A 14,952-nucleotide genomic window follows, 5' to 3' on the forward strand; every position below is an offset into this window, starting at 1 on the left:
ACTAATTATTATTCTTGCGTAGGCAGTTTCTCTTTTATCCAGTCATTTTCAGGCTTTCTCTATTTTTAGTGTTTTGTAATTCCACTACTATATATTCAGGATTTATTTTTACTTTCCTGCTCAGACTGAGGATTCAGGTCTTTCATCAATTCTAAAAAAAAAAAAAAAAAAAAAAATTAGCCAGTATTTTCAAACAATATTTTATTTCTTTATTTTTTGAATTCCTATAAGACATTAATGGAATTCCTCTAAGACACAGATAATCTTTTTCTTCTGTCTTACATGTCTCTTAACTGCTTTCCATATTCTCTATTTCTCTGTGCTTCGTTCTAGATAATTTCTTCATAACTGCCTTCCAGTTCATTAATTTTCTTCAATCCTTGTCTAATATGTTTTTAACCCATCCAATTAGCTTAAAGTTTAATGATCATATTTTCCATTTTTAAAGTTTCTGTTCTTTTTCATAATTACCTGTTCTCATGACTTTTCTCTATATGTATTTCTAATAATTGTAAAGATACTTATTTCATTGTGTCTTCCACAGTCCATTATCTGAAGTTCTTGGGGACTTGCGCACTACACAGGTAGTGTGGATTGGGGTGCACACCTACTTTGATCTAGGAGTTGGATTCCTCCACAGCATTTTTGTTTTCTTCTGTTTTCTATCCAGAGCTATCAGTAGAGAAAGCTTCTTTGTCACTTCCGTAGGCTAGTAAAGTTCGTTTTTTTAGTCTTCTCATTTACCGAGAGGTCCGCCCCTCCAAAGTCCAGGTTGTATACATGGTTTGACTTTCAGTTCTCAGTTTTGAATGAGGCACCTGCTCTCCCCATGGGGGGAAATTGAGACTCTTGCCCCCAGGGCCTGTATCACATTTGATCGCTCCCTGAGCCACTGCACACAAAGTCATTGCCATCTGGGTGGAGGATTTCCCTTTGCTCTCTCTTCCTTCTTTCCATGTTTCCTTTTCCCCCAAAGCTCAGCTCTGTAATTATACTTTCTTATTTTATTCAAATTTTTTGTATATTTGTAGCATCAACTTATGACATCATGTTTCACAAACAGGATGTCTCTTTCCAGTTTTGCTTTTAAGTTCAAACCAAAACCAGGAATGACAACATTTATGGCTAGCTTTACAAGAGTCTAGACATTATTAAGGTCTGTTTCCACCCAAAGTAGGTAAAAGATATTTGCAAATATGAAAATCTGTTGTCTCTACTAATGTCACGTCTTTGTAGGAGGCACCTAATTTCACATTCACAGGGGCTGTGGAAAATATTACTGAGTGTTTAATTGCTCACATGGTAGTCAGTCAGGTTCTGATTGCCTCCTTTGAGATAATACCATCATTTTATTCCTTGGTAATGCTTCTCCCAGATTTGGAGTGAGAAGGCCTTCTGTTGAGACACCCTCCATGGATTATCTTCCTACTGGTCTATGGTGCCCATCCAATGTGTACTGTGTGTGTTTGATCCCTTAAGGTAGAAGGTACTATCTGAAATTATACACATGCCAAACCCCAAAGAGAGGAGACTTCAGCTGGGAAAAAAGGATTTCACACCAGGATATCAGATGAAAAAGTTCTGGAGATGGATAATGGTGATGATTGCACAAAAATGTGAACTTACATCATGCCCCTGAACGGTACACTTAAAATGGCAAAAATGACAAATTTTTGGTTATGTGTATTTTGCCACAATAAAAACAATCATGATTTCAGTCATATTTTTATATATGTGTGTATATATATATGTGTGTTTGTGTGTGTGTGTATGTGTATGTGTATATATGCATATAATGTTTTTCATAGTGAGAAGGTATTATGCATTGAGAAGGTATAATGAAGAATGCATTGCTGTATTTCAAAATAATTTTTTAAAATTAAATGTTAAGAAAGATTGACATTAGAGTTAGAACATGAAGTCAGGAGCACCTGGGTGGCTCAGTCAGTTAAGCATCCAACTTCGGCTCAGGTCATGATCTTGCAGTTTCTGAGTTTGAGCCACGCATTGGGCTCTGTGCTGAGTTCGGAGCCTGGAGCCTGCTTTGGATTCTGTCTCTCCCTCTCTTTCTGCCCCTCCCTGCTCACACTCTTCTCTGTCTCTCTCAAACATTAAAAAAAAAAAAAAAAAGAAAAGAACATGAAATCAGCTCATAATAGCAGCTAGGCTATGTAAAGCCCTCTTAGAAAGGAAATGTTGTCAGGTCATTAAAATTTAGCTGCCACTTTATTAAAGGTGTGTTCATTTATCTAAGAAAGAATGTGTCTTTGCAAAGGGGATCAATTGGTCCTGTGGGTGTCAACAATGTAGAGATGCCCAGGCAAACTGGGAAGATGCCACCTAAGCATTACCCATCTCTGGTTTCCTTGGCTTTAAATCTCTGCAGTAGATGAAGTTCCCCCAGACCTTAGGAGCTTTGAGTGACTTCTTGATGTCCACTATTTTGAATCCTGAGAATGTCCATGCTCAATAGTAATAATGATGATATGGCTAATATTTACCAAGCCCTTAACTACATGTCAAACACTACTTTCAGTGTTTTGTATATAATAACTCATTTATAAAACCCTTTACAGTATGTATAGTATCTCTGATTTACAGATAAGAAAACCGAGGCACAGAGAGTTTTAGTAACGGGCTCAAGGTTACACAGCTAATAGGCGATAGAAACTGGGTCTCATCCCTGGTACTCTGATTCCACAGACTGTGTTCTTGGCCTTAGCCCCATGTAAACCACCTTCCAATAACTGGGCTTTCCATGTGGTGGTCTGTGAGGACAGAGTGCATGGATGGCCTTGCCATGGCACAGGTGGAGGCTAAACCAGCTTAAAGAAATGTTTATTTATTTCTATCTTCAGAGTATGAAGAAAATTTTGAGCCAATCTTTCTGATTTTGGACATGTTATATAAATATCAAGGTTTTCTTCCCTTGCAAATGTGAAGATCTGCCATTCTGAGCTCACATTTTCACAAGGCTGGAGCTGAGAGTACATGTGCCCCCAGTTCATCTCAGCCACCCTGATACCAAGGCTGCAAGAAAGTGGCCAGATAGCACACCTTGTTCTCTCAAAGGAGAGGAAATCAGACTTGTATTTAGCTTACATGACTTGTTTGTTAACTGTCTGGGCTGCAGAAACATCTAGACTGCTTGGCTGTTGACTTTCCCATTGTAAATGAATAAATTGGCATTTTGGACTCTTTTCAGTTTCAGTGAGCTTGGACAATGTAGGGCATCTGGGTTTGCTTTGTGGGGGCTAATGGAGGCCCCTGCGAGTTGAGGGTGGTATGAATTCACCAAGGAGAAAGCCACTGGGTAAGGATTCTTGGCTGCCACCTGCTATCTTTCTAAGTTCCCTTGCATGACCCCACACCTTGCACCCTTACCCATCTGAGTGTTGATGGTTAAGAGCAGTCAAACTGCAGTTAATGTGAACACCAGTGGACCGTGAGGGCAGGGGGACCTTCACCCACAGAGACAGCCTGCAAGCTACTTAAACAGGGGGAATGACAGGGAGTTGGACTAGAAGCACATGCCAAAGGTTCTGTTTCTGACCAAACATACGTGTCCTGAGGCAAGTCACTTCACTTCATGGGCCTCAGTTCCCTCATCTGACGAAGGAGGAGCTGTCTCAGACCCCTGCAGTGCTCAAGTTCTTTGGTACCTTGGCACATTGAAAACTGCAAGGACATCTCTAAACAACAGCAATAACAAAAAGCCACACAATGTAACATTGTGTTTTGAAAGAAAACCATACACACTATGTAATCCCACTTATGTGATGTGCAACAATTGGCCAAGATCATCTATGTGATCGAAGTCCGAATTATGGTTACCTTTAGAGGGGCGAGTGAAATGGGGGTTGCCGTGAGGTGTTGGGAGTGCTCTATATTGTTCCTAGGGTCCTAGGGTGAAAATTAATGTGCCTGTTTTGAGCATACTGGCCAGTATCTAATAAAATTATTTTCTCTAGGAGAAAAGAAAGGAGGAGAAAGGAAGGAACGGAGGGACAGACAGAAGGAGGAAGGAAATAGACACACACACACACACACACACACACACACACACACACACACATATTGAGACGTTAAGAGAATCAGTTTGTGGCCTGCTGTTCCTGTCAGCAGCATTCCCCAAAGTGTCCCTCTGGAACATTAAACTCTCCAATGTTGGTGTCATTAGAAATTTTTCTCAGAAAGGGTGTGGGAAAGTCTGGGAAAGGAGATACTTTATTATGGAACTTCTCAAAGACTTTTATGGGCATAGTCGTCTCTCAGGAAGGCCATCATAAGCAGCATTTCCTACACTTAATTGACCAAAGAACTTTTTTTTGTCTCAAAATATCTCTCAGGACTGTTGCTTTTCAGGGCTACAGTTTGGGGAACTCTATTTGGAACATGGGGAGAAGCTGTCAGTATTTCCCCTGTAACTTGACCACATGCCATGGTGGCCAATTAAATAAAGAGGATTCTGAATCAGTAATAACTCCTTTCAATGTTTTTCAATCCTATTGTTAGAATATTTTAAAGCAGCTTTGTTGGAAACAAAGAGTACAGTTGCAGACATTTCTAGATGGGCCAATTCTCAGAAACATCATTCTCCTGGAGAGACACACATTGGCTGGTTTCCAATGGCAGTGGTTCGTCATAGCCAACCCCCAGGGGAAACTGTCCCATCAGTACTGAAATACCATGTTCATTCTGACCATACGGAAATTGAATTCACATCCAGTTTTGTAAGTACTGTAACTGGATGGGCTTGTCATCTCAGATTAACAGTGGACTGTTTTCTGTTTTTTTGGGACAGGATAAAAAATGTCAGTACTCACTTCACCAAGAGGAAAGGTAGAAGTGGTTCATTGCCGAAGAACAGAATCACAGGATATTTATTGTATCAAAAACCTCATTAGAAAATTTACCCAGAAGCTGTTTGGGAGGCTAAATATCATCTATCTTCTGTAAGTATGTAGCTAAGTAACCTAGGAATATTTATCAATTTTATCACACACTAGAAGGGACCCAAATCCTTTGTCTTTATGGGGCTTATGATCAGGAAGTGAGCAGCAAGAAAATCTATTCCTGTGGAGCAGAAGATATCCAGGAACAACCAACCTCTAAGTTCCATAACAGCCTGCAAAATGAAAGGGTTTCTCGTGGGCTTTGGATTCAGGCAAACTTGGGTTCAAATCTCAACTGCCTCTCCCACTAGTAGAATCTTGGGGTAAGTTAATAATATCAGCTGCCAGTTTTGAGAATTTATTTTCTGTCAGGTTCTGTGTTTTGCCAATATTGTCTTATTTGCAACGCTGAGGTAGACACTATCCTGCCCATTTTACAGATCAGAAAATGGAGGCCTGCCGAAGGTCAAGCAGTTAGTAAGTAACAAAGCCCATATTTGCTCTTAACCATTGTTATTAAGTGTTCCTCTAAGCTTCAAAATACACATAGATTTTTTTTCTCTGTTTTTTTTTGGGGGGGGTGGGTGGGGAGGAAACACCAGAATATAAATATCCTATAATCTATTCCTTATTATTTTTATTGAAAAAGATGAAAAACAGCTCAAGTATTTTGAATTTTATAAAGCTTCATATTAAATACAACTGAAATGTTTAAACAAAGGCCAGCCTAAGACATTAAAATTTGTAGTTTCTGGTGATCACACTGATGAATGTAATGTGAATTGACACAGTTTTGTGGTAGAGCATTAGGGCAACATGTATAAAATGCTTTAAAAAATATCTATATATATCAATGAAATTATTCCATTTTTTGGCACTTTGGTGGATTGAAAACCTTAACAATGTCCTCTGGAGGGAAACAACATGTCGATACACCCCACACATGCCAACCCAAAAGTTAAGGACTGTGCAGAGAACATTATCAAAATGAAATCAGAAACTGTAGGAAAATAGCAGGAATCAATGCCACCCTCTCCTTGAGGATTTTTGCTACATTCTAGAAATCTCCTGCTTCTGTTTTGACAGCTTTGCAAAGAATGTAAGATAAATACTCCCTCCACCTAAGGAGGGAAGTATTAGATCCTTTTGTATAAAATTGGGTTGTTCATTGTAAGGATGAATGAGACATCAACTCGCTCCTGAAGTGCGAAAGTTAGGAAACTAGCCTTTTCAACTTCAGCATGGAATGAAGGGGGACAAATCCTTCAAGAATTTGTAAGCATGTGTTGATTTGAGTTCCATGCTAATTATCTGTGTGGCTTGAAAAGCTTCAAAACTTCCTAAATAATGAGTCCATTTTCAGACAAAGACTATGTTCATTTACCGATAGACTGAATAAAGGGAATAAAGTGGTGAATTAGATTAAAAGTGGTCACAGATTAGTAGTGTGTCCAGGAAACTGGTTGAAATAGTGAAAATCAGGTCTGAAGGATGGAGCTTCAACTCAGACTTTAAATAATGCTCATAGATGGAGTTGTAAGTGATACACGCTCGCAGCCAAAAATCACAAATATACGAGGTAACAGGCACCGTTAGTGAGAATCAACAATATACAGCAGAATCAGACTCTCAAAGACTTCAGATGTGAGTTCAGTCAATGAATATAAAATAACTATGTTTACTACATCTAAAGTGAAAAGATACATTTAAAAAGACCAAAAAAGTGAATAATGAGATTTGAAAAAAAAGTCAAACCATCTAGAATAGTATAGTTAAAATTAAAAGCTCATTGGATGACTTAAACATTGTAAAAGACACAGGTGAAGACAGAAGTAGCAAATGGGGCAGGGAGGGGGGGCAAATACCAATAAAATATCCAGATTCAGTGCAAAGAGACAGGCAAAAAGGTAAGAATGGAACAGTTAACAGTTGGATCTATTCAGACGTCTAGAAGGACATGATGGACAGTGGAAAAGGCCAATATTTGAAGAGATAATGGCTGACAGCTATAACTTTCCAAAATTGTTGAAAAGCACCAATTCTTAGATCCAGAAAACTGGATCCCGAACAGGATAAACACACAGAGAATTCCTCAGCTCATCATAATGAAACAGCAACACATCAAATCTGAAGAGAAGATCTGAAAAGTTATCAGGGAGAGAAGATAAATTGCCTGTAAACAATTAAAGATTAGGCTAATGGTGATTTCTTACTAGCAAGCACGGTAGCCAGAAGATAGTAGAATGTCTTCAGTATTGGAAGAAAATAGCATCAAAGTAAATTGTGTACCTAGTGAAACAATTTTTCAATACGTAGGGGAAAATGAATGCATTTTCAGACAAGCAAAATACTGAGTTAGTTCACTAGTGAAATCTGTATAAAGGAAATTCCTCAGAATATACTCTAGGCAAAAGGAATAATTTCTTAGCTGGAAGGCCAAGATACAAGAAGGAAAGTAAACAAATATATGTGTAAATATGTTGGTAAATCTAAGAAGAAAATCTAACTTGTATAAAGCAATAACGATAATAACTAATCTAATATAGATATTAAATATAGTTATATGATATAAATAAGGTAAAATACACAACAAAAATAGATGAATTGGTTGGTGCGTGATTAGAATAAAAGTACTCTTAAGGTATTATTCAGAAGGAGGGTAGTATTCAGAGGTTCTCCCCCTCCCTCCCAGGAAGCACACATCCAAGCATGTTATGGGGTAAATTATCAAACTTTATTGAAAGACATCAAAGAAGACCTAAGTAAATGAAGAGGTATACCATGTTTTTGGATAGGAATATTCAATACTGTAAAGAAATCAATTCTTCTCCAGTCAAAATCCTACTAGGATTGTTTGTTGAAGTTGACAAAGTGTGTGAATTCATATGAGAGAGCAAAGGGCCAGAGCCATTTGAAAGAAGAAAAATAAGGTGAGGAGATTAGCCCAACTAAAGACTCATGGTAGGCATAGTAATTGGGACAGTGTGGTAATGGCCAAGGAATCAGAGCTCCCAGAGAGAGACCCATGCATACATGAAAACTGGATGACCAAACCAGTGGGGAAAGAATGTGCCATTTAATTAATGGTGCTGGGACAATTTGTTACCCATATGGAAAAGAGAATAAATGTAAATACGAACCTCATGTCATACAAAAAAAGGAAAAAAGCAATTCTGGGTGAATTTATGACTTAAATGTGGAAAGCAGCTAACATTGTTGACAGAATCTTCTAGATTCCAAATTCATGTATCCAGCTTCTTGGTGGATGTCACCCCTTGGATACCTAGTAGGTACTTCACTGTTCGTTTGATCATCACCTGCCTCCAAACTACCCCATGTTTTCCCCATCTCGGTAACTCTAGCAACTCCAGCCTTTCACTTTCTTGGACCAAAACCTTGGTGTCACCTTCATACTTGCTCCTACATCCCACACCAGCAAAGCTGTCTGCTCCACCTACAGAATATATCCAGAAGCTGGGCTCTTCTCTCTACCTTGCTTCTCTTGCCAAGGTCCGATCCGAGCCTGGTGCACTTGAGTGTTACTATTGCCCCTTTCTGGTTTCTGCTTCTGCCTTGGCATCAGCCCTCACCCATTCCCCCTCCTGCCCCAGCAAATTATTCTCAACATAATAGCCAGAGCAGCACCATTCACATCAACTGGATCCTGTCGTGCTCCTGCTCAAAACCCTCCACTGGTCTGCCACGTCCCTGCCAGGATCTGGTGTGGAACCCACCCTTTTCCTTTCTGACCTCACCTCCCTTGAGCTCCACTGAATTCCTTTATTTTTCCTGGAGCACCCCAGGTACATCTGTGCCTCATCCTACAGTTATGGAGTAGTCCCCGTTGCACTTGACATACTTGCATGGTTCATCCTCTTTCCCCTATTTTTCTTCACAGCACTTGTCCCCACCTGACATTCTGTGCATCTTAGTTTAGTGTTTTTTTTTTTTTTTTAATTGGCCTGCCTCCATCCATTAGAACATCAGCTCCATGAGGGCAGGGATCTTGGCCTGTTCTCTGCTGTATCCATGGAGCCAGAAACAGCTTGGCACTTGGTATGTATTCAGTGAGTGTTTTTTGCATTAATGAATAAATCCACTACTAGGCATGTGATTATGCAAAACCTCCCTAAGCCTGGAGGTTTTGCACAATCAGTTAATAACCTCATCTGTGAAATGGGCAGTTGTACTTCATTTATAGGGTGAGTGGGACAGTGAAAAAAAGTTATTAAATACAGTGCAGTGCCTAGCTCCTAGGAGGTGCTCATAGCTGCTGTATCCCCTTCCCTCTGGCTCTGCCTATAAGAGCAGGGACCAGGGTCAGATAGAGGCAAGCTTTTCTATTATTCTCCTGCCCTTCCTTTCTCAGCAACTCAGCAACCATAGAACAGGATGAGGCATTGCTTTATGAGTACAGTGGAATTCTCTTCCATATACACATTAAAAGAAAGCAACAAGCATTAGAACATGGTACAAAAGGAGGTGTAATTGCCTCTGAGATGGAAAAACAAGTGTTAGGGGCCACTGTATACCTTAATGAGTCTTGAATCTTTACCACGTGAATAAACTTCTGCATGTGAATAAATTATAATCCCCCAGCTTGGTAGCAGGTGTGCACGTCTGACTTGCCCCTCCTGGGGTGAAGTGTGTTACAGTTGGCCTGAGCAGGAGCGGATGTGATTTGGCTGTCCTCGTGACCACCAGTGACCCATGTGATCAATTGCCAAGGGCCCATCCTTTTATGGGGTATTCAGAACATGGCATATGGGATGTGGGTGGGATTACAATTGGGGCCTTTCTACAGATTTTTTTTTCAAGAACCTTCCACAAGTCTGTTTTCTCAAATCCTACACACAAACACATACTAATTACCTGAAAGTTTTTGATAGCCAGTTGTTTTCAAAGAGCTTTGTACCCCTGCTTAGAGTATAAGGTCTTGGAGTGGCTGTCAGAGTACCTCAAATTTACATGTCTAATGTGTTTGTATCTTTTCTGAATTGGCAGATAAGAAAAGCATAACTTACACCATGTGGGATGGAGTAGTGAAAGTTTTTTTTTTTTAAGGTTAAAATTGTATCCTAATAACTAAAAAGGTTGTGACTTACCTCAGAAGCCAGCATATCTTTAGAAGTAAAAGTAAATTTACATTAAGGGTGCCTGGGTGGCTCAGTCGGTTAAGCATCTGTCTCGATCTCAGCTCAGGTCTTGATCTCAGGGGTGTGAGTTCAAGCCCCGCATTGTGCTCCACACTGGGTGTGAAGCCTACTTAAAAAAAAAAAAAAAAAAAAAAAAAGAGGGGCACCTGGGTGGCTCAGTCGGTTGGGCGGCTGACTTCGGCTCAGGTCATGATCTCGCAGTCCGTGGGTTCGAGCCCCGCGTTGGGCTCTGTGCTGACTGCTCAGAGCCCGGAGCCTGTTTCAGATTCTGTGTCTCCCTCTCTCTCTGACCCTCCCCCGTTCATGCTCTGTCTCTCTCTGTCTCAAAAATAAACAAACGTTAAAAAATTAAAAAAAAAAAAAAAGGTAAATTTACATATTCATCAGTGTCCTGGAGCTCGCCAAATAGCTGCTATCCAGCCCATGCAGTCTTTCATTTTTCATGTTAGGTAAGGCCCATCACCTTTTGCCAGGCCAACCTCAAGGCTTAGAGCAGGTGGTTTCTTTTCTAGTTTATTGAATTTTGTTATATTAGCTGCCAGCTCAGTCACAGATACAGGAATGAATACAACTGACCTCACCTAAAAACCCTGCTAAATGTTAGGGGAGAAAATGAGAAGATTCGGCATAGCAGATGAGTGGGGAAAAGGGCCAAAAGAATTGTCCACATCAAGTGCACATGTCACAGGACAGGGGGGCGTGGGGGCGGGTGAGTGGCAGAAACCACGATAGGCTTGGGGAACACCTGTGATGTTTAATAAAGTGGAAAATGGGGATACAGTTTCACCAAGATTTCCATCAAGTGTAGTTAAATAAAATGAATTTTGGCTGAACTTGGAAAATTCTCTAAACAAGTGAACAAATGAGACATTAATGAAAAAAAAAACCACTCTGATTTCACTTGCTGGATAATATCCTTGAGCTTTAATGTATTTTGTGTGAAATATATACATGTGTGTGGGTGTATTTTTTTAATTTGGCATATTTCAAAGAATAATTCTAAATCCAACTTTTAAAAACAAGCCTCCCTCTACCTTTTTCCTCATCTCTCTTTGCTCTCACAATAATTTTGTCTGTCCCATAGAGGACTAATGTTAAGAGGTAATAAGAACTGGAAATTATGTATACAAAAGGATAATGCTACAAAAGTTACTTTCTTGCACTTGGCCATTTGGAAATTGAAGTGCATTTTCCCATTGAAACGAAGTTATTCATGGCTGGCTTCCCAGGCAGACCCACAAAAGTCTATTTAATCTACAATGTCTGTGTGGTATAGTACTGTGCTAATTGTACTATGGAGCCCAACCACCACCCTAGGTTCCCATGGATAAATGTGTTTCAAGTTCAAATTGGGATTCCAAGAACACATTTCCCTTGTTGCCTGAGGGGATGGCAGCTGCCTTGTCCCAGCTCTTGCCCACTTCCTCCTTCATCATCATTGTCAGGTCCCATTCCCTGGGCATTTTCTTATCTGGATTAGAGTGAGGACTATCACTGTGGAGTAGTAGGTCATGGCTCTGGGAGCCTCCGGCAGAGGAACCCTGAGGACCAGGAGCTGGAGGGAGCCACTGCAGGAGTGGGAAGAAGGGTAGGGCTTCAGCGAATCAGAATGGAGAGGTTGGGAGGCTGCATCCTTTTGCTAATGAACGCCCTGTATGGATAGTATATTCTTGGGACCTGAGGGCAGTCTACTGTCTTCTCTGCATGATAGCCAGGGCTATGGTGGGGTCTTTGGGGCAGGTGCACCCTGAGGGAGTCCCCCATGGCTGAAGAGTGGGCTTTCTATGAGAGAGGACAGTGGCTGTAAGTGCTGAGATTGACATCTCCAGCACAGTGTTTCCCGAAGATGCCTATGCCTCTGATAGTGCCGAAGGCGATTTGTCTCAATACACGCAAGAACAATTTTTGTTCTAAATGTTGTATATTTTTATAGTTTTATTTATGGCAAGGGATACTGGTTTTCCATTTGTGATTTTGTTGTACATTTCCTATTGAAATAGTCTTATTTAAGCCAAAGTGAACTGATTTGAAGAAAATAAGTATAGGAAGTGCACAAATGTGAGAGACTGCAGTTTGGTGATTGGATCTAGTAAAATGATATGCTGTCAACTGCGGGAGAAAAGCAGACTACAAACAGTATGGGTTGTGTGCCTCCATTTTTAAAAACACACAAAATACATTTCATTTGATAATTACTCTCAAAAAAGAGAGAAGTCTGGTGAGATAGAAACCAAAATACTGACACTGGTCATCTACAGGAGGTGGTATTAAGGATGATTTTTCCAATTGTTTTTCTCTTCTTGTGAGTACTTACTGGTTTTGATTGTAGTCACAATTCATTGCTTTTATGATGAAAATATAACTGGAAAGCATATAGCACTTTCTACTCTGTCCATTATCTTTTCTCCTCTTCCTTCAATTACATGCTGTCTTCTTAGTTTTGAAGGAACATTTTACATCTTTTTCCTCCAACTTAAGATACCAGTAGATTTCACTCAGTTGAAAAAGTGAAAACTGCATCTCAATTTGTATACAATTGGTTCTGTGTGTAGTAAATCATATGCTGTCTCTAAGTCAGCACTCTTTCTGTCATGCCGGGCCACATGACAGGGTAGCAGTTGGGAAGGACCTGATCTCAAGATGTCCCTTTGGGATAGCCACCAGAATAAGAGTTGGAAGACCCTCGCTTCCCCTTCCTTGTGTTTATTAAACTTCCTCTGTGGCCTTAGCTTAAACCAGACCCCTCAGGGTCTCCATTTCTACAGCTGGGTCAGGTGATAGATTTTCATATCCCGTAAGAATCCATTGGCCCAGGGGCATGGGCTTAGGGTTTGGAAAAATTGGCTGAGATGGCTGACAGAGGTAGGGCTGAACTCTTAGCCTCACTGTTTTGTACAGGTGACCAACTCATCCCAGTTTGCTCAGGATTTGTAGCCCTAATGGTCCCATGTTTGGGGACCTTCTCAGCCGCAGGCAATCATGGACAGTGGGCCACTCTAACTGTATATGTTTAGGCCAACACAGTGGAATTGGCAACATGGAGGATAAGGAAAACTGCAGTCAGTTTCCCCAATCTCAAAGGGAAGGGTATTGGACACTTCATGTAAGTATAACACCTTTATAATGAAATGTAGTTTTCAATAAAAATGTAGTTAGTAGCACAGATGTCCTGAAAGATCTGTTCTCAAAGTTGCTGCCATGTTGTTCCTACCTCTTCCAGAGGTTTTATACCTTATGTAGTGGTTGCTAGGCTTCAGTAGCCAAAGAAGGGGGAAAAATGATACCTCCTTGTCTCCCTTTTGGTAATCTTAGTCATGTGTGCACCTTTAATCATTTCTACAGGGAAAAGGCAAACCTTGCTGTTACCCTCTGCAATGACAAGGAGGAGATAATGGCCCAGGCTACCTTTGTGGACTATCCCAACTGGAATGTCTCCAGTCAGGACAACTGGGTATCCGTGTTCCGGGAGCTTGACCCTGAAATCCCATGCACAGTAAGCAGTTACACACAATGCTTATTAGAACAGCCTTAATTTTGAAGGGAAGTTCTATGTTTGCATATATGTCTTTCCAGTTTTGAGACTAAGTAGTTGAAAACTCACAACAGAAGGTATGTGACATTATGACAGTTAGAAATGAAGTTAGCTGGCAGGGAAGAAAGATGAGTCCAAGAGCATCCCAAGAGGGGATAGGAAAAGGGAGGTAATAGATCAGTCAGCTGGTAGCAAGGCCGAGGTCATGCTGTGCTGGGAGGACTAGGAGGGAGCAAGGAATCAGTGGGAGCGTTAGATATGTACCTCTCAGTTCTCCACACTGCTCCCAACATCAGTGTCCAAATTCTTTTTTTTAATTGTCTTTTTATTGAAGTATAGTTGATACCCGGTGTTACCATTAGTTTCAAGTGTACAGCATAGAGATTGGACAAGTCTATATGTTGTGCTGTGCTCACCCAAGTGTAGCTACCACCTGTCACCATGCAACTCTATTAACAGTACCATTGACTGTATTCCCTATGCTGTACCTTTCATCCTTATGACTTGTTCATTCCATAACTGAAAGTTTATACCTCACACTCCCCCTTACCCATTTTGTCCATCCCCTACCGCCTTCCCCTTTGGTAACTACCAATTTGTCGTCTGTTTCTGTTTTGTTTGTTTGTCCATTTGTTTTTTATATTCCACATATAAGTGAAATCATTTGCTATTTATCTTTCTCTGTCTGACTTATTTGACCTAGCATAATACCTCCTAGGTCCATCTGTGTTGTCACAAATGGCAAGATCTCGTTTTTTATGGGTGAGTAATATTCCACCGTATATATGTACCACATCTTCTTTATCCATCCGTCTATATCAATGGCCACTTCGGTTCAGTGTGTGAAGTCTTTGGAATGCTGGGAGGGTACCTGCCTTTACACTTTTTACACCGTGTAATGGTGATAGCAGAGCTTTAGGTTCCTGTTGCATTCTGTAACTTTTAAGGTGTCGTTCTGGACTCTAGCTCATTCGATGTCTTCTAGCTGTGGGCACGTTACAACTTGTTGGCAACCCGACTTGGTAGCTGGTGCCAAGTCTGAGCTTTCCCTGCCCTCAGCCTGCCAGAGCCAAGCCAGCGTGTGGCCCCAGTTCTGCGGAGAGCCAGAGGCCACGACTGTGGGTAGCATGTTTGCCTGTTAGTGGAATTCAAGAATGTGGCCCCAGAGCCCTAGGGAATGCCAGTTGTATGAATGAGTGAGTTTTTCCCCCATATACACCTGTGTGCATGCACAGTACATCCCCCATGTGCACCCCAACACATTATCCAGCATTTATTCAGCTACATGATGTCTCCCCCTTGTCCTCTACTCCTCCTATTCCTCACCACCCCAAACACCCAGTTATCATATTCACAACAATTATCTCAA

At 40.8% G+C, this 14,952-nt stretch overlaps 1 protein-coding gene across 1 annotated transcript in view; it reads left to right on the top strand.

Moving 5' to 3' along the window:
* The first annotated feature begins 4,807 nt into the window (after positions 1-4,807).
* CFAP61 (cilia and flagella associated protein 61) overlaps positions 4,808-14,952 on the top strand; it is a 273,562-nt gene continuing 263,417 nt past the window's right edge. Inside the window, exons 1-2 of the mRNA XM_032592605.1 lie at positions 4,808-4,955; positions 13,394-13,544. Of these exons, the coding sequence (XP_032448496.1) occupies positions 4,813-4,955; positions 13,394-13,544 (294 nt within the window). The 5' untranslated portion in view covers positions 4,808-4,812. The remainder of the gene's footprint in view (positions 4,956-13,393; positions 13,545-14,952) is intronic.

This window comes from Lynx canadensis, chromosome A3 (assembly GCF_007474595.2).
Source record: "Lynx canadensis isolate LIC74 chromosome A3, mLynCan4.pri.v2, whole genome shotgun sequence".
Lineage (NCBI taxonomy): Eukaryota > Metazoa > Chordata > Mammalia > Carnivora > Felidae > Lynx > Lynx canadensis.